Raw genomic sequence first — 23,127 nt, forward strand, 5'->3', positions numbered from 1 at the left:
AAGTCAGAAATTTAACCTGATTTAAGCCCTCTCTCACTTTCCCCAATTTTCTTCTTCATGGATAGGTCCAAGGCCCAGATACTGCAGCTTACCCATTCACAATGTAAAAAATCCTGACAAGCTTTGTACTGAATTTAAATAAGGCCCTCATCTATCCTCTTAATAACCATAACCTCTCTGCTGAGTGAATCCTCTTACTAGAACGACTGTTTTTGCTCTCCAGTCATACTTTATCTCACATCATTAAATTCAAGATCCTTAATTTTCCTTTCATGGACTTGTTATGCTATCTTTGTTAATTAACAAATCATCTCTCTTGGATTTGCTTCCCAAGATACCGGCTTTGGCAGCTACTTGACTCCATCCACAATTATAGAACTCTGTAAAGCCACATTCTATACTTGAAATTCACCAATATGAAATCTCTGATTTAGACTGAGACACTGTCCCAGATAACGTTTCTCCATTTGTCCAGGCAAACAATCCTTGAATGCTTTTCTTAGACAGGATCTGCACTTTTCTGTTCATTCTCCCAGGAAGAATCACAAGCTCATTGTTTATCTTATAAAATTTCACCTCTTATCGAATGTCAAAAAACGCCTGAAGCACAACTACTGCTGCATTTCAAAGGAACAGAGGATTCCTGTGACAGACTATATGCAACCACCCTAAATTAATTCAGATATCATGTATCCCTTCTCCTGGCATCTAAAGGTAGCACTTTCTGCCAGCTTTTTTTTTTTTCCTTTAGAGATGACATATGGGACAATTTTCTTCCATCTGCCAACAGCAGGGATCCTATAATCTGTTGTTGTGCTATTTTTTACAATAACCAATTTTGCACCTTTAGCATATACTGTGCTGTTTGATGGCACATCAAATATGCCTTTTTATCTGCAATGCCTGTCCTCTTAAATATGCAAGATATTTGCTTACACCAAAAACATACCAATCATCGTCAAATGGAAGTCCCAAGACCAGTGTCCTTCTCCCAGTGAGAGGCAGATTTGAATATTTAATTGTTCGTATACCAACCAATGATAGCTTTCAATTGGCTTCCCACTGTTTAAAAGCTGTAAGGAAGTTTCCAGGGGTCATTTGCTCATTCTGCCTTTCACAAATTTTACTACGTGTTATTTACTTTAAAGGAACCTTTTATACTAGTTTGAATGAATATGCACATAACCAGCATTTTGAAGTGATTCTGTTCTGCTTCCACTAAAATCTTTGTAGTTTTTCTGCATTTTTTCCATAGCTCATAATATTTTATTTTATTTTTTTTTTACAGAAGTGATATAGGTTTTGACAGTCTCACACTTAAACTTTTCTTTTTCCCCACATAAAATATCACTTTTTATTGCAAATTCATTTACACAAAGCATAACATTAAAGAAAAGTAGCAAAACTGGCAGTAACATGATCTAAGCATATGTTAAAACATGCACGAAGTCTTGTGCAAAGTAAAGCCTCAGAAAAGCAACATAAATCATAGGATGCACTACAGCTTCACATTTGATTACTCACAGGAACAGTCTACCCAGTACTTCATTCTGTTTTGGGGGTTTAGGGATAAAGTGTTTTTTGTTGTTCTTGTATTGGTTTTGTGTTTATTTTTTATATTAGCAGTCTTTGATGATGCTTTGGGTGTTTGTACAGTGTAGAAAATGATGGGCTTTCAACTCTAGCTGCAGACATAAAACTACTACAAGCCAGCAAAGGTAGGAAAAGCACGTGTATACTTCTGCACTTCTATTAAGCATAAAGGTTGCCTTTTAATTCTACAAATTCTCTACATCTAACACGAGTTTTGTTTAAATGCAGATTATTCATAGCTGACATACCTGCTCCTTGGAAGAAACATGGATTCTTTAATGAAGACTGAACCAGACAGCAGGATATACCAACAGGTACCAATATCATCAGGGCTGCAATAAAGAAAATGACAAAATAAGACACTTGATTTAAGCAACTGATAGCACTACCAAATTGCCAGTAGAAAGAACATCACAAAGAGCCAAAAATGCTCAAAATTCCAAAAGAAGATCTTAGTTCAATCATTTACAGAACAAATTCATCAAAGTAGTCAATTTCTACCTGCAAACATATACATTATTAGAATGTCTCATCCCACATATTTCACTTTTTAAAATGTGTATCTATCCATTTGGTAACAGCATAAAAATCTAGTGAAATCTAATTGAAAGCTAACAAAAGGAAATCAAGCTATAGTAAATACATGACACTGTATTCTGTTGAATCCATTACTTTCCTCTTACATCTTTCACTCTATAAATAAGGCCTCCTTTCACAGTTCTAGAAATCTTCCCTCCTTTTCTCAAGAAATCTGCCCCTCAGCATCATTCTGCCTTTCCACACAGTAAGAGAGTTCTGGAAACATTTGCAGAGGTAAACCTATGTAAGATTTGTAGTCAACCTTATCTACTGCTACTCCTTACTGGCCAATTTGTGCTTCTTTGCAGCCCAAGAATAAATTGCTAATAAAAGTTTGTCCCTCCTCTCACCAACAAGGGACACAAATGAAGATGTTGTCATGCAGTCCCAGTTCATTCTATCGTAGATTGAGAACTTGCTACTTGAGTAATACTTTTTTTTTCTTATAGGTTTAAATTCTTGGATAAGTTCAGGTAATGTTTAGTTAGGAAAACAAAGTAGTTCCTTAAGGTTACTAGAAATAGCTGCAGTAGAAATCTTGTGCCGTTTCAACAGCCTGTACTCAGAATGCCTGTACTTTACTTTGTTTTTTGCCACTCCCACTGCTTCTTCCAAAGCAGCTCAGTAATGGCATACTTGAATCCCATTAGTAACTGTGTTAGTGTTCTTAGCCGAAAACTATGTCCCCAGTGACACTCTAAGAGATGCAGATTACTTAATTAATCTGTAGCACCTTCATTTTTTAAAATTACATGTCTCAAGTCTTCAGCAACAATTAGTTCTAACTTCAAGCAAGAACAGCCCACATCCTTTAATGACGATGACAGCATAGTATTAAAACCCAACCTCAAATGTAAGTTGGCTATGTGCAGTTAGCAGCATGTTTTTTTATGTGATGAAACAAGATTTTAAAAGCACCTGCATTGGCAGGGTCGAAAGAGAAAGGGAGCTGGCTTAAAACAGCTAAGAGCAAAATGGCAAACTCCAAAATTCAGAAAGTTACTCTATTCCCATTTTACACTGTGCAATACAACGATGAGTTAAGGAACAAACAGCAGAAACATGGAGAATTAACAGAGGAAAATGAGGACATCGTCTATGTCCAAAAACCCTTCAATTAACAAAGATAATGCAGCCAATATTTCTTTTTCTATCAGCCTATGACCAAGCTGGCAAAACAAGTCTGGCATTTAGGACTGTGTGGTGCAGCAGTTTGTACCATATCAATGCATTTGCTCTAAAAAGAAGCAAGCAGAGTAAATACAAGCACAACAATAAATTTTAAAAGCTCTTCAGACAGTGTATCACTCTTACTACTAATTTAATAACATTAATGAACTTGGGTTCAGCAACCAAGTCTTCAAAGTTTTTGTTTTTACTGATCAAGAAGTTTACATCAGTAGCTTCTGGCAAGTGAAGCTACACCAGTATTCCTCTACAGACCTTGTGCATGCACATGCCCCACCCATACTTCCCTAGAAATGCAACCATACGTTCCACCCTGGGTTTGTCCACAGGAAAGCTTCAGCAAAAAGTTGCAGGGCTTTTTACTTGTTTGATACACAAGTTTATCAAATGGTAAGTCTGTAAGCAGTTCTACAGGCCAGTCAAAAATAAATTGGCAAAACACCTCAGCTGAGAGCAAGTACCATAGCAAGTCATAGAAGATAGCCTCTGATGTACCTTGTTCACAGATGACTTCACAGCTCACAGTCAAGAAGCCAATTTAAAAAGAAAAATAGGCACAAAAGCTCTCTGGGAGGCAATGTGTTTTGTTGCTGAATTTACACAAAAGCTTACTGCATAAAAAGATGCAGTACCTAGACTGAAAACACCTGCACTTGACAAGGGCAGAAACTCATCTAGGTTAAAGAGAGGGAAAGTCTTCTCTAGGGAGTGAACACTTAGTATCTTCAAAATGAAGACTTCAGGAAATACTACTGTATACTGATGCACAATAGGAAATTAAGCACTCGCATGCCATCACAGTTAAGACAACAAACAGTTTTGATTTCCATAATTGAAGTGTTTCAGCCTGACTTTTTAGAAACGTGCTTCTCGTGCTTGTTTCTCATATGGATCTATACTGACCTCAAACTTGTTACTCCAGAAAAAAATCAACATTGCACATAGATACAGAGAGGCAGATTAATGCAGAGAAAAGCAGCACTTCAAAAGACAACAGAGCTCTTAAAAGCATAAACAAACACCTCAGTAAAATCACACATCTATATGCACACTTCCTACTCCCCCCCCCCCCAAAAAAAAAAAAAAAAAAAAAAAACACATCCTAAGCTGACACGTGTATAACCAGCACTGCTGCTGAACTGCACATCTGCTGGGTTGTTTCGTTGTTTGTTTTTTAATGGATGCCATTCTAAATACTAATAATCTACACCAATCAGCATACTTGAAAGTTTCTAAGATAGTCATTTTCAGCAAAGGCTGCTAGACTGATTTGTTAAACTGATTTCCCAAGTTCCTGGGAAGTAACTCCATTAGGATTTCAATGATAATTTTTCCACACATATTACAGTGCATTATATTATCACTTAAGTTGGTGGAAGTGTTTTGTGGTTTTTTGTTTGTTTGTTTGTTTGTTTTGTTTTGTTTTTCCTCCTTTTCCTAAAAATTATTTGACTAAGTATAAATGTGTAGTCTGACAAAAAAATAAAAAATAAACTCAGCTGGGGTCAGAGACTTTATGACACTAAGGCAAAAAAATCTAGAAGATTTGTTTATACTTTTACAGAATGCCATTTCCAAGAATTGAAACAAAATTAAAAGATGCCTTTAAACCAACAGTCAAATATTTCAAATTGTGCAAAATCTTGTACTACACAAGCTTTTCTTTTTCCTTCAAAGGCCAATGATCGATTTAAATCCCTCTGCCAAACTATCTATTCATAAGGGGCTTTAGCTACCTTTTCTCATTGGGCATCTTTAACTCCAAAGAGAAAGACAGACACTGGTTTTCACAAGCATCAGTCAATATGTTCAATATCCAAATCCATCCTTATGCTTCTTTTGAGTTTAACTTCCAGTTATTTAACAAATAGCTATAATGAGTATACATTTAACTGCAGTAGTTTAAGTTTTTCTTACTGAACAGAGCATGACTTTTCACTCAGTTAAATCATTCAACTTTTTTAAAAAAAAGGAGAAAAAAAAATTTTTGTTTTTCGAAATTTTTTTTTCGTTTATCCGTCACTAGCACCATACTTTGTCCACTACATATAATCAAAAAAACATACATTCATTTGACAGCTGAGAGTGATACTACTATCTCCTCAAGTCTGATTTTGGTTACCTGATTGTTTTTGCTTTCCTTTTGCTTTATGTGCACTTTGATAGCCACTTTTATACTCATATTTGTGAATCTCCAAGCTCTCCTAAGGTACCTGCATCATGTTATGAAGAACATACAAAACCCTCTGTATTAAACTCTTTAATTATCTGAACAAACATGTATACACATCTTTAATACTGGTGCACCATAATTGTGGAAGCTTACTACAGAAGATAAATGCATTCAAGATACCTTCCTCAAAAGATACTGTGTGTTCTTATAAGCTTTCAGTTCCAGCCAACAAAACATCATAAATATCTCCAAGACAGTCTTCAAGAGCAAGAACACTGATGTATTTTCATTCTCTTCATCCTTACAGTTACTTGTGTCTTAATATAGTCTTGAACAAAACATTTCTTAAGAAAACACACATGCTGAAAACACTCTCTTTTCCCCAGAACACACATTCCCCTCCAAATTAAGGCACAGACAAATTTGAGACTGATATACTCCTTTTATATGAAAATATATTTAACTCCTGTGCCCCTCAACACTTGCTGCACTTCACTTGTTTTGAATTAAACCTTAACAAAGCTATTTTGGCAGCCAGCTAGAAAGTTTTTGCTAGAAAGTGCTGTTACACAAACCATATACAATCTTTTCATTTTAAGGATCCTGTGCTTTTCACTACACTATTCAAACATGAAGTGGCTTTCCATTGAGTTTCCACATTTTCTGTGCTGTGCTTGACACATTGTTCAGCAATAACGCATCCTACATTCCTCAGGACTTCTCTGCCTACAAGGAACTACACAAGAAACTGCAGAGGAGCTACAGTATTGATCTACAAAAGCTCTTTTTCAAGCCACAGGAGGACTCATGCAGATGTCATTTTAGCCTTTAAATGAGTGTTCTGCATCTGCTTTCTCTGAGATCACATTTTACATTTTGTTTTAAAACAAAATAATAATTATTATAGAGAAGAAACCTAAGCCTAATTACTGAGTTTTCTTTAACTGCTAGAATACTGCCTACCACTGACAGTGCACAGAGAAACTGTCTTCATGAAGATGGCATCAAAGGGTTGGCAACAAACTATGGTTAAAAGGATTTTGTAGAAAGGACATCTCTGACTGGGTTTGCAAGCCTGTGTTTAACTGCACTTAGGCACTTCATCCAGCATTGACCAAAGCAGATCTTTTCAACATTGAGTTTTCTAAGGGTGCCAGTGCTGGCTAACACAACTACCTTTGATGACACAGCAGCAGTCTGGCACTATAAGACTAGAAGTGCAGTGCAGCCTGAAAACAAAGCCCTCACAGCCTGAAAACAAAGCCCTCACAACCTGGACAGGCAGCACTTCCACGTAGCTTTGAGTTCCTCCCTTCCTCCCTGCTAGTGAGCAGAAACACCTGAAATCAGGACAGTTATTGGCACATACTGTACATTTCCCAGCAGGTATTCACTGATCTTCTTTGCAGGCCAGAAGTGGCTTCACTTCTTGGCCTTAGAACAATGGCATAAATTGCTTCAAATATGTACAACTGTGGGGGTTTCTTTCTTTTGGTGCATGTGTGTGTGTGTGGTTTCTCTTGTTTTGCCTTCCAGCTTACCTACTGTTCTGGGTATTTATCTGGATGAAACTGAGAACTGTTCAAGTTATAGTACCTACCAAACGGAGTACAGCTATCCTCCTCCCCAAGTTACAGAAAACACGATTTGTTACTAAGAAAGATGTCACAGGCAATTTATCCTGCTGAGAATCAGCAGGATACTATATCAACCCAAAAGTCAAATCTTAAGAGGCAGTTGGAGAAAATTAACACACGTAGTCATTCTGTCCTACCTATGTTAAAGCCAACAAGAACACAATTAAACCTTGGGGATTCCCATCCAAGCTTTACAGAACCAGCAGGGCTATAAGCAGGATACCAGTCACACTACAATTACACTTGTGTTACCACACTAGGATTACATTACTGCTCATGGGCCTACATCCTTTAAGAGCACTCAGCTGCAGTGCAGAGGAAAATCTGAAACTCAAGAACAAGAAGTGGTCTTTAGCAGAAGACAGGGTTTTTATTCCATGAAGACAACAAAAGGACTCAGGTGCCACAATTTAATGGTCTTTCAACCTGAAAGTGGTGCAAAACAAAGCCAATACCAGAACAGTTACCACTATGCAGACTTTCTTTTTTCATAATCTACGTTTAAATCAGCTGTATAAAACCCAAAGAAAGCTACTTTAAACCTTGACCCTAATATTACAGCGCTTGAGGGCAGGAGATTTCCTGGAGAATCTATATTTAATTTTCCGGAATGAAGAAGAGCATGACTTACGTGAATTCAGGAACTAGAAAAGGAAATCCAGACACTGGATTGTAATATCTTTCCCTTAAATTTTCCTCCCTAGCTTCCTTGACGTAGTCCTTTTTACGCAACTACAACCTGCAGCCAGACAACGTACTTCTCAACTTCAAAACTGACAGGAAAAAAAGCCGAAGACAGAACTTTGCAAAGTAAATTCATAGTTGTCACTCAAACCATCCAGTTTGGAAACTTCATGTTTCCAAAACATTAAAAAAATGCACAAAAAGTAACTTGTTTCAATACACATTCCCCACACATACCAATTCTGAAGGGCATTATTATACAGTAGCGGAGTTTTTCCAATGTTAGCTTTTGGATTTCCTGATCAAATAAGGTAGTGAAAAAACTTCCAAAATGCTCAGAAACAATGAAGATTTGACTCAACCTATTGAAAGACCCAGTAAATCCCAATCTCCACGCTGTCTGTAGTAAAACCTCTCCTATCCTACACCTAACAAATCCTGATGCATGACTTTTCTTTAAGTCTTTAGCAATAGCTACAAATTAGGGCCATTGCAATACCTTTAATTCTCTCATCTCAAGTTGGGGTGTTGCACTCCAAAACCTCTGGAACAATGAATCATGCTCAGCACATGACTACTTGAGTGCGTGTGGTTTCACTGGGACAATGAATGTCACACACACGTACTAGGGTGAGAACTTGCAGTTCTTTGTGATGGTTGCTGTCAAACATACTTTATTTCTGTCAAATGAGACTTCACTTCAGTGGCAATGTTCAGCATCTGGACTTGAAAGCATATGCTAAACAGAAGTCTTTGCTGCCTCGACCACTTTCTCATCATATTTCTCAGTTGACACATTTAAAACAGCAAAGAAGTTGAAGAGTACACAGGACTCAATGGAAGCAAGCACGGAAACTGATTGCATGTAACTACTGCTGAGCTCTGACAACAGAAGCGTCATTCTCCCTTCAACATTGGGTATTCAATCCAGTGCTCAGCAACACCACTGCATCAAATAACACCCAACAAAGTTACTTTCCAATTCAGAGGTACAATCTGTATTTTCCAAGCTACTTCACAGAAAACATCAAGAAATTGGCAAGAACATTTTCTTGGTTGTGGAAGACCTACTTTGTTGGTTTTTTGTTTGTTTGTTTGTTTGTTTTTTTGTTTTGTTTTTTTTTTTTTGTTTTGTTTTTTGTTTTTTGTTTTTGTGGTTTTTTTGTTTGTTTGTTTTTTGGTGGATCATTAAATTTTCAACTACTAAACGATTCAGAATTTGTTTAAACTGTATATAGTACTGCTCTTACAGCTACAACTTTTGTAGTTATTTTGATGAAAGAAATTATATCTCAAACCAAGATGTACCTAGCAGATTACACTTCTATGAACTCATACTCAATATGAGTTGAATACATTTCAGAGCACAAACACAGAATAATTCAGAACAGACACTGTTCATACTCCCAGGTCTCCACTTGAGGAACAAAGGAAATTTGACATGTCAGAACTGGGACCTCCTTCAGGCATTTAATGCTACACAAGAAGAAATTAGAAGGAACATTGCTCTGCAGGCTTATGTTCCATAGGATATTGTTTCAGCAGATTAATCTGTCTGTTTCTCTTTGCTCATTTGAACTATCCTCTGTATGCTGAGAGCTATACATAGTGGAGCATTTGTTTAATTGAATAACCATTTCCACAATTAGACTTTCAGCCCTGAAGTGGCTTGGTATGTCAAACGTCTTCCAGTTAAACAGTTCTCTCAGGTAGACATCTCTTTGCCCAAAAAGCCTACCCACTAGCACTCCTTCATTGCAATACTCAGAATAATCAAAAAATCATTTACTCATTGTCAGAATTGTCTGTAATCTTAGTTAGTTAGTTATGCAGATATCTGGTATCTGCAACAGCATTTTAAATATGCTTCGTGACATTAAGAAGTATATCCCAAACACAGAAATAAAACGTTGGATACTGAATGTCTGCAACATAAAATTTCCATATTTTTTTTTAAATGAACACATTCAAGCTATGTTTATTCTTATCTTTAAATAAAAGAAAGTCAAACTATATCCAGTGATAAAACTTAACTCAAATTAGAGCTTCTAATTTTCATTAAATATCTTAGCACGGACATTTCAACTTATGCCTGTGGTTATATTTTATTAATGGACATCTGATGAAAACTGGTGTCTTATCTCCTGGTAGCAAGACTGGGAAACAAAGAATAAATGAAGCATTCAGTCCCAGAAACAATTCTTCAGTGTATATGAAAGCATATCATGAGGAGCATGGTTTTCTTCAGAGTATTTCATTTATTTGTAATCTCTCCATTTTAAAATAGAATGTCAGTAAAAGCAAACAAAATTCAATCAAATTGATTATTGCAGTTTCGTTAGCAAGTACCAGTCTGTTAGACTTAGCTGATTAAATAGATGATTATTAAATACATAATGCAACTTTGTATGTTTAAATATATTTAATCTAGCTGGTATATTGTCATTGAAATTTTGATGTCAAACTTGGACCGTGAATTACTGCTCCTTGATGTCAGAGAAGAGAAATTCAGTACAAAAAAAATATAGTCTCCTAAATCATACGAAAAAGGATGACAGTTGTAGTAAAAATAGTATGATCTTGCAACCAAAATATTCTGTGGTCATTATAGTCAGACAACTCTGCTATTAAATTTTATTCCATTACAATATTTCTCCAAAAATCAAGGCTTTTATTCTCAAAATTACAGCAGTGATAAAAACTTGATAGCCTTTAGTAAAACATGAGGAAGCTGCAAATTAAAATCCCTTCAAAAACTTCATTTTAGTCTTAATGTCTCAAAATCAGGTCAAACAATAACACAAATTTTGAACTGACTATGCAAAGCCAACAGACTGTAACATCGATCACTGACACTATTAAGAAGCCTTGATTCCTGTGTCTGCTTACAGAGACCTAACTGCCAAGTCCTTGAATTTATTTGTTTTAATGATATACATTGCCTAAGATATTCCTCATTGAAAACGTATCCACAAGAAGATGTATAAATTCAGGATGCTGATTTACTGCAGTGCAGAACTGGCAATATCCCAACACTACTTGGGCAACCGCCCAACTATAAGCAGATATAATGCACCTTTAGGAATACTTTAGGGGGTAGGGGGAAAAAAAAAGAAAAAATAGACCAGTCATGCTGTGGCAATTCTTTGCATTATTAAACTACTGTATGACTTCCACAGAAATCTACGAACGCATAAGCAGAATTAATACTTATTGCCTGATGATGTCTACCTGAAAATTAGGATGCCGATACAGAGAGATTCCTCAAACAGATGTATTCTGAGTTTACTGTTCGTTCAAAGCATTTTAAATCATTTTCAAAATGCCTCATATTCCTAAGAGGATCAAGGAAGATACCTTTTGTAGGGATTTTCTGAAGTCAATAACATTCATGAAAAAAAAAAAAAAAAAAAAAGCAGTAACTGCAGAAATGTGACCTAGAGTCTCTAAAACAAGGTACTTCCTGGTCAAAATCAAAAAGTCTGGTTACATGCAAAGCATTAAGCATACAAGAGAATAAATACTACTGATCACCAAGAATATCACTAATTGAAATGTTAGCTTGATCCTTACACACTCCTCAGTTATTTCTGTAACATTGTAGGCTTTAAGCTTAATATTTAAAAAACATAACTGTATATATAGAGGTCATATCTATACAGAATAACTTGTCTTTAAGAGATCACCATTGTAAGTCTTTGTAAACATGTTCAGAACATACAAGCACACCTCCCTAACACAAGTGTCAGAAAACAATTTCAGTGAGGTGGGCTCTGCAGAGCTGTTCTGCTTCAAGAACCCGCAGCAATAGCTAACCAGCAACGTTTTAGCTCATCTTTCTTATGCTTCATTGCACAGTTAAGTAAGTCTATGCATAACTGGCGAGCCACTTTGTGGGGTTTTTTGGTTGGTTGTTTTTTTTGCTGCTTCTATCCTTTTGAAAGTCTTCAGGCAATATTCAAGTGTGAGTGTTCCACGAACTTGCTCAACATCACTCTTATTGTAGGGCTTCAAAAATCAACTCTCAGTTTCCCATTCTTAAAGAATCCAGCAGATCCATTTCTCACCTGACCGTCTCTCACAGAGCAACTGTGTGTTAATGACATCGACCTACAGCTGCAAACAAAACTCCGTTTTAGCAGTCTGGCTAAGATACAGGGACGCTTTACAAACTACATCTAGAATCCTTCCTCAGCTGTATGCGCAATGCACGACCCACGGGCAGATCTCAGCCTGTCTCCTCTCCAGAAGAGCAGCCTGTCAAGGATGTCCCCAGCCATCTCTGCTCTGCAGCCTGATTGCACAACTGAATGCAAGGTTGCACAACTGAATGGCATCAGAGTACACAGAAACATTGGTGTTAAATGGGAGATACTTCCAACCACAGACCTTAACATTACAATTCAAGATGCACAGGAGACAAGTACAGTTCTTTTAATACTTGTTCTTTTCTAACAATCAACACAATCAAAACAAGTGGCATATTACTAAATTGCTACAGACGGAGAAATTTGTTACTGATACCAGCTTAAATCCAAACTAAGAATCTCACAATCTCCTCAGAAGGGACACATAGTAGGTAGAAGCTTATCCCTATCAGGTTGAAAAATTCTCTAAAAATATAAAACACTTCCCAACAACCTGGGTTGAGTTTTTGTTTCTTTGCTTGTTTTTAAAACAACATAAACAGCAGCTGAGTGAGCTCCAGGCTCAACTGCACAGAAGCCAAAGAGAAGACAAGCACAAAAACATGCTGTGCTGTAACATGGCAATTCCAAAACACTGAAGATATTATTACTGAGTGACTTCGGAAAGCAGGTCATCAAAACTTAAATATTTTCTGCCAGTCAGATGTCTGCAGTAACGAAAACAGGGAAGCTTAAAGATATACAAGACTTCCTTACACAAAGAATAAGCCAAAGAGCATTGAGATGCACTGATCTAGATACCAAGGAACATCTCTGCTACAGTCAGTCTAATCCTCCTGTACCACAAACAAGAAAATTTTTGCACGATATTAAAACACAGCTTTAGATAGGGCAATGACTTTGTTCCATCTAAAACAGAAGACGGCAAGTTCTGTTTCAAATGTGCACGCTTTTTAATTACAGCAACAGTAAAAATTACAGGAAGAGAACCCAGGTGTGTACTTGGGACACCTCACACAGGACTTGGGAGGCTCGTGCAACTGAGACACTTTCAAATACATACAGAAATATGGAACAGCATGGCTGAAAACCAAATCCAGCCACTGTATGACTAATGGGGGGGGGGGGGGGGGGGGGGGAGAAAAAAAAATCAAAAGCTTAGAAGTAAAATCTTTATTGCCAAAGATCTCTTTCTGCTACCATAGCAAATATTTAAATTTTGATCTGAAAAATTCTGTTCTACCCTCCAGAGATACATGCACCATCTATCTAAAAATCTCCTAAAACTTTGGTTTCCAAGAAAAATGTTAATTAGAAACTTACTTTTGGATATGACAACTGTGACTATTACACAGTTATGAAAAACATATTTTTTTCTTTGAACTACCCACAAAATCAAGTGACCAAACTAAATATGGGATTTTTAGGGAGATTTGAATAAAGGAAGCAGGTTAAAAAAGCCAGGTATGTGTGTCAAGTAAAATCTCAGTTCTGTAACTTTGCCTTGAAGGTTTTAAGCCCTTTTATCATTAACCTCCCATCAAATTAAAGTAGTAGGATGACTGGCAAATGAAGAATAACTCGACCTGAACTGCCACTCTTAATAACCCAGTTTCCATTTAAACAGGGATATTGCCGTAGGGTTTGAGAATTTGTCACTACCATGCACACCCGCTGATAGTAAAGTAAATGCAGATAAGCCAATTTTAAACAACATGCTCCATTTTATCCCTTTGGCCAATAAAAAAGGATCTACAGAGATACTTAGAACATTAACAACTTCTTAAAAAACAGAGGATAAAAAGTTTACTGTGTTTATACCGAATGCAGACAAGTATTTTCAGCATTGCCTATATGCAACAGAAATTTTATGCAACAGAAATTTACCATTTTTATAAATGCAGCTGACCACGCAGGTACAAACAGAATTTTAACAATGACTGAAATTCAATAAAATAAACAAAGCAAGTATATCTGTTTTCATGTTAGCATCCACAGATAAGAATTTAGCTTATTCTCACCGAGACATTAAGCTGTGCCTCAGGGAGGTCACACACACAGGGCAATTAACAGCTCCAACAGTTGCAGCTATTTTAATAGATTTTTTCTAATGAACACAGAAGATTAGCACCCGATTTCAAATTTCCATGCAAGTCATATCATTGCCGGGAAAAAAAAGCTGACTTAGACTTCCCGTTTAATTTAAAAACAAATAAAAAAGCCCTTAGCCTTCATGAATGAAAGAAGAATTTTGAGTGAAGAATTCTGGCACGTTCAATGCAAACGACCAGGTTGTGTGCTCCAAGTTCATTTCCTGAATCTTATAACCAAGGGCATTGATTCTAACCTTCATCATATTGCTTATCCCCTGCAGTACTCTAAGAGTTTCTCACAATGTGTACTTTATAAATTTGGAGTTCTGCTTAGAAGAATGCCATTCCCTGTATGTATGCTGAATTTATGCAGCAAAAAAAAGGTATCCCTCCAGGTTTATTGTGCTAAAAATAGAAGGCTGAAATTAGATTTTAGGGTCTAAGGGATTTTCTCACCACACAGATGTCAAACTGCCCATTAAAATAAAATATAAACCTACAACTCAGATTGACATAATATACACTCATGACTTCAAAACATTGATCTAATATTTAATAGTCTGAACCCAAAAGATAACACTGAATGATTTTATCAATTTTTTTTCAGAGATGTGAAATGCTAGAGCAAGTACATTTTGTATTAGCATCTATATATAGAAACTGCCAAACTGCCTATTAAATCTACCGAATAAATCAAGGAGAAAAAAAAATGTCAAGAAGTGAGTAAATAGGAATGACAGGCAAACAACCAAGGTGAAGATGAAGTCACAAGAAGGAGTGACAAAGTAAATCAGTGCAAAGGATTGGCAAAAAGCACTTCAGGTTAACCCTGATTTCACAATTTTGTTTGCAGATTTTATTTTCTTAGACATGTATTCCCTGATAACTTTCCCTGCCTTGCTTTTATGTGTAAGTAGTAGCCTTGATTAATTCTCCATATAATTGGAATGGTTAGAACGAGCCAAGATATTACAACTAAACAAAAACTCTGGGAAATATAATGGACACAAAACCCAACTGCCTACAGAAGGACAAAACACCAGCACAATAGCCACTAGCAAATTAATCTGTAAAATTAATTGCAAAGATTATATTGATCTGATTACAAAATAATCTACCCATCTACAGACTTTGACCTTGTGCATTTCCCATACATAAATGATTAATATGTTTCAGTAGACATTAATTTAACCTTGTGGAATAGTCAAGGCTTAGCATTGAAGTTTGTTCAATCACATCTTCCTTACAATGGTCAGTGCAGGAAAAAAATACATATGCATAAAAGAGGCACACAGGTGCATTCTTTGCATGCATTAATATTCAAATAATACCAGACAACCCAGCAAATCTTCATTTAGAGCCTGGACTAGCTGCAATGAATGAAAATCTGATGAACCTATTTAGCCATTTATACAATCAACCAGTAAGTTGACTGTATAAATGTTGATTGTATAAATCAACCAGTAAGTTGATTGTATAAATGAAGAAACTGCAGTTCTCGGATGTTTATCGTAAATCTGAGATGACATTAGATCACATCCCAGTTAATTACAAGCCACGTTAGATTTGTCAATTTGGCACCTCTGGCATGAGACGCTGATCACTACTACTTTGACAAAACTGATGCGAAACCAAATGACAACTTATTGTAATGAGAAGACATCCCACTTACTAATTCTGTATAATCTCACTGAATAAAAAAATGTAATACACTTCAGCAAGTAAGTCACTAGAAGCTCTCCCCCCAGAACCAGTAAATTTCTCCATTGTTTCATGATGAAAATGGAGTAGCTTACTGATGTTTACAGACTCTGCACTGGGGGAGGGTGATGGCATGAAATGCTGTTCTTAACACACTTCAGAATGAATTACTCAGAATATAATTAGAATTAACACCATATGAAGGGAAGAAGAAACACTTACTAGTACAGGACTTCATTTGCTTCATGCCTTTCATATCTAACAGTTTCACACATCAGTCTGAAAGAGAAAGAAGTCATTTTTAATTATGATTTGTATCAGTGTCACAAAAGACTTCACTTTCTGAAGTTAGTCAGCATTTTCACATTTGCCTCTAGCCCTTACAGAAATTAACCATCAATTTAAACCTTAGCTAATTTCTTAATTTAAGACCATAAATCGTTAAGTCTAAGCATTAGAGCTATTAGTTTATCCAAAATCAGATTTGATTTAGGACATTACATGTAATTGCTCCCATAAAAAAATTATAAAGTGGGTAAAATGATACTGATCTCATTTTATAAAGTTATCTGATAAAAGTATGTTGCTTTATGAAGAAACAATGCAACCTTTAAAAAAAACAGACCATCACATTGCATTAGCTCACATTCAAGCTCAATAGATAATACAAGAAGTTATGCTGCATGGTAAATCAATGTAAAAAATCATGGTAAATCAATTCTAACAATCTTTTCGTTAGAATTCAGCAACTTAACTTAAAAAATTACCAACAGATTTTAATGCTTAAATCCCAGAGGGCTCAAAGAGGAGAGAATTTCCTGTAGGAAAATCCTCTGTCTAGAGAGGAGGATTAAAACACTTACGCCACATTTGTCAGGCATATAGTGAATGCATAACATAAAGCAACTATAACAGACCTTTCCACATACTAGGAAACACAACATTAACTTGGTGGGAAGGAAAAAACACATTTCTGTCTATTGTCTTAAGGAAATGGGCGCAGTAATTTACTGAGGGTGGGAAAGAAACAAAACCCACTGCCTCCCTTAGACATCCCAGGGCACTGAAGCAGACCACAAACACATGGGCTGTTTGACAGAATCATCCAGAGATTTGCCTAAGAGGCTCATATGAACATTCAAATAAGAAACTGTATTTAAATTTAGGAAAGAAATTCTCATCCCTTGCAGGATTTGTCATCAGTGTGGCAATGATCGGCTATCCATGGAAGTATTATAAAAGCATACAAAAGTGCCTGAGCAAGAAGACTCAAGGAAGTTGATATGAGGTCGAGAAGAGCTGATTTGGGTTTGGTGTGCTATTTAAAAGGCTTCTTGTTGTTTACGCTAACTTCCTAATTTATTGATTTCAATAGCCAGTAGACTGCTAAAAGTTTCCCTTGCCCTCCTCTCTTTCAGAATTTTACTTACGTCTGCACACTAAAAACCAATGCTTTTTCTGTCCATAAGTGACAGGCTTGTAGTGGTAATTGATAATTTATCAATTTTTCATAAAGAATTTAGATCTTAATTCCATTTTCTCAAGAATCAAGCTTAATCACCTTCACCCACACACACACAGTATTTTGGATTTAGTCTTTGGACCATCTCCGAGAACTCCTCTTATAAGCAATTTCTGTGTTGTATATAATTAAGTCTTGTGTATTATATACAACTTTCTGCTAATGAAAAATCTGTCGTCCTTGCACAGCAAGGAGCTTTTTGAACCACAGAGCTTCCTCTTTTTCAGACACTGTTTCCCACCATAGAATCAAATCTTGCCAAAACTATACAGAAACCAAAAAGCTACTGTCTGCTTCCAGTGCCTGGGTCCTCGCCTTCTCTCACCAGTCCTCTGCTTTGAGAGGTTCGTTACGAGTGGATGTGAGGTTATTGGTGACAACATACCAGAAGAAAATGAAAAGTCATTGTTAGCTATCAAACTTTAAAATGAAAATACTGCTTATAAAACATGCTGGATAGTCTGTACCCTACTGGTCTGAAAAGATTCTGGGCACCAGGCCATCCAAGAGTAGGAGTTATAGGAAACAGAATCACTTTAACAAGCAAGTTTTGTTCCCATATGAATTTGAAGCAGAGGAAGTACATTCTTGATAAAGTCACAAAAGTTCACCACTGGCTCTGAGTTTTATAGCATTTTGGTACCATTATTATGATGGTAATAGCGGAGAAAATGCCTTGCACAGAAGGTAGACAAGCATTTCAATTCTTGTGTTAAACTGGAACAGTTAGAGATTGCTGTTACTGTAAGTTACAGTAAAAAATAGACTATTTCTTCAAGTATTTTGAAAACTGATTTAGTTCCGGTCAGTACTGCTGTTGAATTTTCACTCAGATGTGATCTTTGTCCACCTCCTAAACACACGTAATAAATTCAAGATGAGCTCATCAGAAAACCACAAGGTAAATTATTCACTACTGAAGGCTGTATTTACTACAATAGTTTTAATGCATCTCAGAAGTCTTTGAGGCATCCCACAGCCACAAGAAATGCTGTTTCTTAAAGGATGCTATAAAAGCTTTTTGTCCCACATCTGCAGGTAATCCAGCCTTTTCCATGTATGGCACTGCAAACAGAAGCTCTCTTCTAGGAACGTACTGTGCTGGGAGAGCTAGCCCAAGTTCCACACATTCCTCAGCAAGAACCTCATTCCGAACAGGAAGCCAAAAAGTACAAATCAACATACCATGTAACCATATGTGCATGCTTTGATCTTTGTAAACAAGTTAACATCAGTTCAACTCCAGCTATGTATATCTTGATATTCTGAAACTCTTGCATATAATAGCAAAACAGAAAATACTTTGGAAGGAGGGCATGATTAAATTCAAAGGAGAAGTAATTACACAGTCTACTTTGAAGTCAACATTCCTATTGCAGAATGTGTCGTGAGCACATTGGGACAAAGTCCACCTTTTATTTTCTCACAATTACAGGACATTGGCTTGGGAATGAAGACTCCAACAGAATGACGAAGCAAGAAACCAGAAATTAGAACTTTTAAGAGCATTAATCAAGCCAAATTTGCTTCAGCATCTTCAGATGCGGTAAATGTTGGCAAGCCCCAGGATGCAAAATAATAGTAGTTCAATCTCTTTCCTTGTAGAGCATACAGGAGATGTGCAGACCTCCTTTTTGTATCTGCCAGAAACATACTGATGTCCAAATACTCTTAGAAGACTCAGCTGGTAGTAAGATATTTGTGTGAAGACAACTGAAACAATGACTTAAAATCAAATAAACGCAAGTCTTTAAAAAATAATATAAAGTACATCTGGAATTTTTTTATTTAAATTACTTTATTAAAGTGCTTTATGGGGAAAAGAAATCTGATGATGACATTTATTAGTTTGTTGTTTTTGTTTGTATGTTTTGTTTATTTTACTAAGTATCATTTGCATGTGTAGCACATAATTTTTCTCAAACTTCTGCACAAAAGGAAGCACAAACTGAAACAGAACCCAAATAATAGACTGCTTCCATGATTATTGCATTACTTAAGTGATTTAGACTATGTGCAGACTTTCCTTCAGGACCAGAAGTTGTACATTGTACATAAAGCATTTACTTTAGGTCTCAGCCTGAAAAGAAAACACACCCACCCATAACAGAAAGCAGGAGGAGCATACAGGGATACATACATGCACCCATACAAGAAGAAAGTGTTAGGACAATAAAGTAATAAATGGATGCAGTGATAGCCAGCTTTTGAATTCAAGGTATGGTACACAAGTGCAATGTATAGTTACCAAGCCTCCTATTTCTTTACTTTGTTAATGCATTAACATATACTCTTTTAGTGCCTTAAATATTTCAAAAATAATGAAATAAAAGTGACTGTTTCAAAAAAAAAAAAAAAGTTGTTTCACTTATGGCAGATAAATTCAAACCTCTTTTCCTGACAGCTGAATTCCTGACAGTTCCTGGAAGAAATTTTATGGCCAAAGCAATATCCTTATATATCCTTATACTTGTTTTAACTGAATTTTTGTTTTCTAAATGTCATGTCTGCCATCATGAACATGTTGATGCAACAATGAAGTATCTAACTTAGAATTCAACAGGCCTTTGAGTGCCACTGAGGATTAAGCTTATGTTTTTTAAATCAATAATGATGAGGATTTACTGTGAATTATGCATCGTCTGGATAGGAAATTGATAAAAAGTGTAAAAAAAAAAAAAAAAAAAAAAAACACTCCTATGGCAATAGAAAAATTCAGCTTCAAATTTTGGTATCAAAGTCAAACCCAAAGTAAATTGTGCTTGTCCTCTGCCCAGCTCTACTTTCTCTCTTTCAGGGAGAAGACTATCCTCTTTACTTTTCCATACAGCTCCTCAAACAATCTTCCAGACTACCATATATTTATCTTTGATTTGCTTCTCTATAGGAAACCTTCCAGTATGAAGTCCTATTAAGAAACAAGAAGAATAACCACAGTAGCAGGTCTGTCAAAGACACCATCTAAAGTATAGTGAGAGTCTCCAATACAAAATCCTTAGCTGTCCAGACACTCAAGGTGTCACAAGATCTGGAGACTGAGGTACATAGTGAATTTCAGTAGGCCTTTTTCAATGGAGAGATGAAAACAAGAGGCAGCAAGACACTACGCACTCACCTAGCTATCAGAAGCAATTGAAAATTATTTCTACGTAGTCCTCCCAAAGGCATTCAGGGCTCGTTCATACCCATGATAGAAGAAGCTTCAGTGAGAAGAGTTTAAAGCATTGACAAAACTATTTTCAGCTGAAAGTGTTCTGAAGTAGAAACATTACCACTTTCTTTATTGTATTCAACTTTGATTATACCTACTACCACGCAAGTTCAAAACTTCTGTAAAAAGTCTGTAATAAAAATTATGCACTCCTTCATATAAATCATTGAATTCCATTTCAATAAAATGAAAGGATAATAAAAATTCTGGCAGCCAACTTCTTGCTTTTTGATGGGAGCATCAAATGCAAGTGACAAACACCTATTAAAATATTATTTCCATGCTTTCTATGAAATACAGCTTAAATAGAAGATTGTGTAAGAAATGTTTATTTCTACACAATTGTGTAAACCTTTTTTCTACACATAAGCAGTAGCTCTTATAAAGCATCATACCTTAGCTGATGTTCTCTCAGATTAGACAAGGCTTCCATTCCATGTAAATAGGAATACACAATCTCCAAATCCTGCAGACATATGGAAAACATTATTAGGATTTTCAATTTGGTACAAGCTGTTAAAATTCTGCTTTTATAAAGCATTTAAAGCTTTCCTGCTATGGGCAGCAGAAATATTGGAAATAACACATTTACAGGCGATCAAATGCAATCTGCATGAATACCTTTGATTCTACTTCGGAAACTAACACAGGGAAGGATGGTGCTAATGACCACATCATAAAATTCAAACACAGAAAACCTTTTGGCTTTTGCCATCATTGCTCATGTTCAGTAAACAAGCCTGGTCCAGAATTCCAGTGAGCTACGGTGCAACTACCCTGCTTCCCAATGCCAGTGTACCCAAAAACTTCCGTTTATTCCATAAAGCAAGCTCACAAGAAAATAGTCTTTTTAAGTTCAAGGGAAAAGAAAAAAGTGCATAAATAGTCTGCAAAATAACCCAGTGTAAACGTTTAAAAAATTGTACCTTCGTCAAATGGAAGCAAAACCACAAGCTTAAGGGAGAAAAAAAGATGACATGAACAATTATTGGCATGAAATAAATAATAATAAATACTAATTACATGACAAATTTTCATTCAGTTTTACATTTACTGTGAAACTCTGATACCCAGCCAAAAAAAACAAAAAACATTAATACAGAGATGAAAACATCACCCAAGTCTAAAACTTCCCACAGTGCAATTGTGGAAGAATTAACATCAATCTAGGGGGTTTGCTGATGTTAGATCACTACTACACTTAAGAAAGCTTGATTACAGCCCACAACATCTATGATGATTTAACTTTGGCTCATGGATTTAATACTGTTTCACCATCCATTTTTTAAACTGCTTCATTGAAAAACAAAGCAGTAGCTCACAACAACTAGCTGAGGCTGACAGAAAGCTGAGAATAAACTAACGCCCTTATAACTCACTATAAGAATATGTTATCAAGTAATGCAGAATCTCAAAACTATTTTGTGAAATATTTTGTCCCTGGGAAAACTTTATTTAAATTTGAATGTGAGTACAGAGATACTTCAGTATCCAGACACAGTGAAAGAATGCCATGTGAGATGCTCAGGAGGAGACTTGAGTGCTGAATTCCCCCAGGAGAAGTTAATGTTAATTAAGAAAAATAAAAATAAGATCTAGTTTAGTATATTATTGTGTAAGTGTTACTGTACTTGTTTAAACCATTCTACATATAAGAAAAGACACCAGGAGCTGCAGCCAGTGGTTGAGACCAAATAAATGTCTTTCATTCAATACCTAAAAGAATTATTTTTGCCTCACACTGAAAATAAAAGGAAAAAACTCAGTTCACAAAAGCAGAAAAAATGCACAAGTGAAAACTTTGATTTCACTTCTGTTATGGTCCTTCTGTTCCCTGGAGGCTTTGGTCCTCCTGCAAGGAGCAGAGGACAAAGTGAAGGACAAAGACAATTATGCATGATCTGGGATGGAGGGACCTTGTACATGAGACTTTGAGAAGGAAAAAAAACAAAACAAAACAAAACAAAACAAAACAAAACAAAAAAAAAAAAAAAACAGCTACTTGCAGGTTTGTTCTACGCCTTCCCTCACACCCCCATTTTATACTAATAAGAACATATAAAAGCTCATGCCTGCTGCTGCCTTGCAGGGACCCCCAGGAGCCACAAGCCTGTCTGTCCTAGTGGCACTGCAGTGCCTCAGCTGCCCAAGCCACCAGCTGCCCCAGGGAACTGGGAATGGATCACTGGGAATCAGACTTCCACGTAACCCATCACTACTAGCAAGAGCCTGGTCAGAAGGTGCTGCTGTAAGTTGTTTACCACAAGTCTGTGCAACAACAGGCAGGCACTGAAAAGGAGAATAACCCTTTGCCCTCAGGGCTGGCACTGAGGTTTCTCCAGGGTGGCGTGGGTTTTACATGCAGCGAAGGATTCACTAACAGATGAACCAATGAAGATGCCTGGTTACATGGACCCACAGCTGTAAAAGCATAAGTGCATGGTAAAAGGGATCCACAGACCTTTTGTTCTCCTGTCAAAACCAACAGGCATTTCAGCATTGCAGGTGATGTGCACCAGCACTGGCTCAGACAACAGCTCCTGACAAGACCTGCAGCCCATTCTTCAGGCAGAGCTTTTCCACAGGGTGTCTAACAGG

General features: G+C 36.4%; 1 protein-coding gene across 4 annotated transcripts in view; it reads right to left on the bottom strand.

The window, feature by feature from the left end:
• Window positions 1-23,127, bottom strand: part of RAPGEF2 (Rap guanine nucleotide exchange factor 2) — a 180,842-nt gene that overhangs the window by 104,166 nt on the left and 53,549 nt on the right. For 3 of the 4 annotated variants that reach the window (XM_084286451.1, XM_084286449.1, XM_084286450.1), the window contains exons 2-4: window positions 20,925-20,995; window positions 16,019-16,075; window positions 1,842-1,925 (exon numbers count right to left, since the gene is read on the bottom strand). In XM_084286451.1, coding sequence (XP_084142577.1) covers window positions 1,842-1,925; window positions 16,019-16,075; window positions 20,925-20,995 — 212 coding nt within the window. The remainder of the gene's footprint in view (window positions 1-1,841; window positions 1,926-16,018; window positions 16,076-20,924; window positions 20,996-23,127) is intronic. The other variant, XM_084286452.1, reaches the window with a different exon arrangement.

The sequence above is a fragment of the Netta rufina genome (assembly GCF_964035555.1).
Source record: "Netta rufina genome assembly, chromosome: 4".
Taxonomy (NCBI): domain Eukaryota; kingdom Metazoa; phylum Chordata; class Aves; order Anseriformes; family Anatidae; genus Netta; species Netta rufina.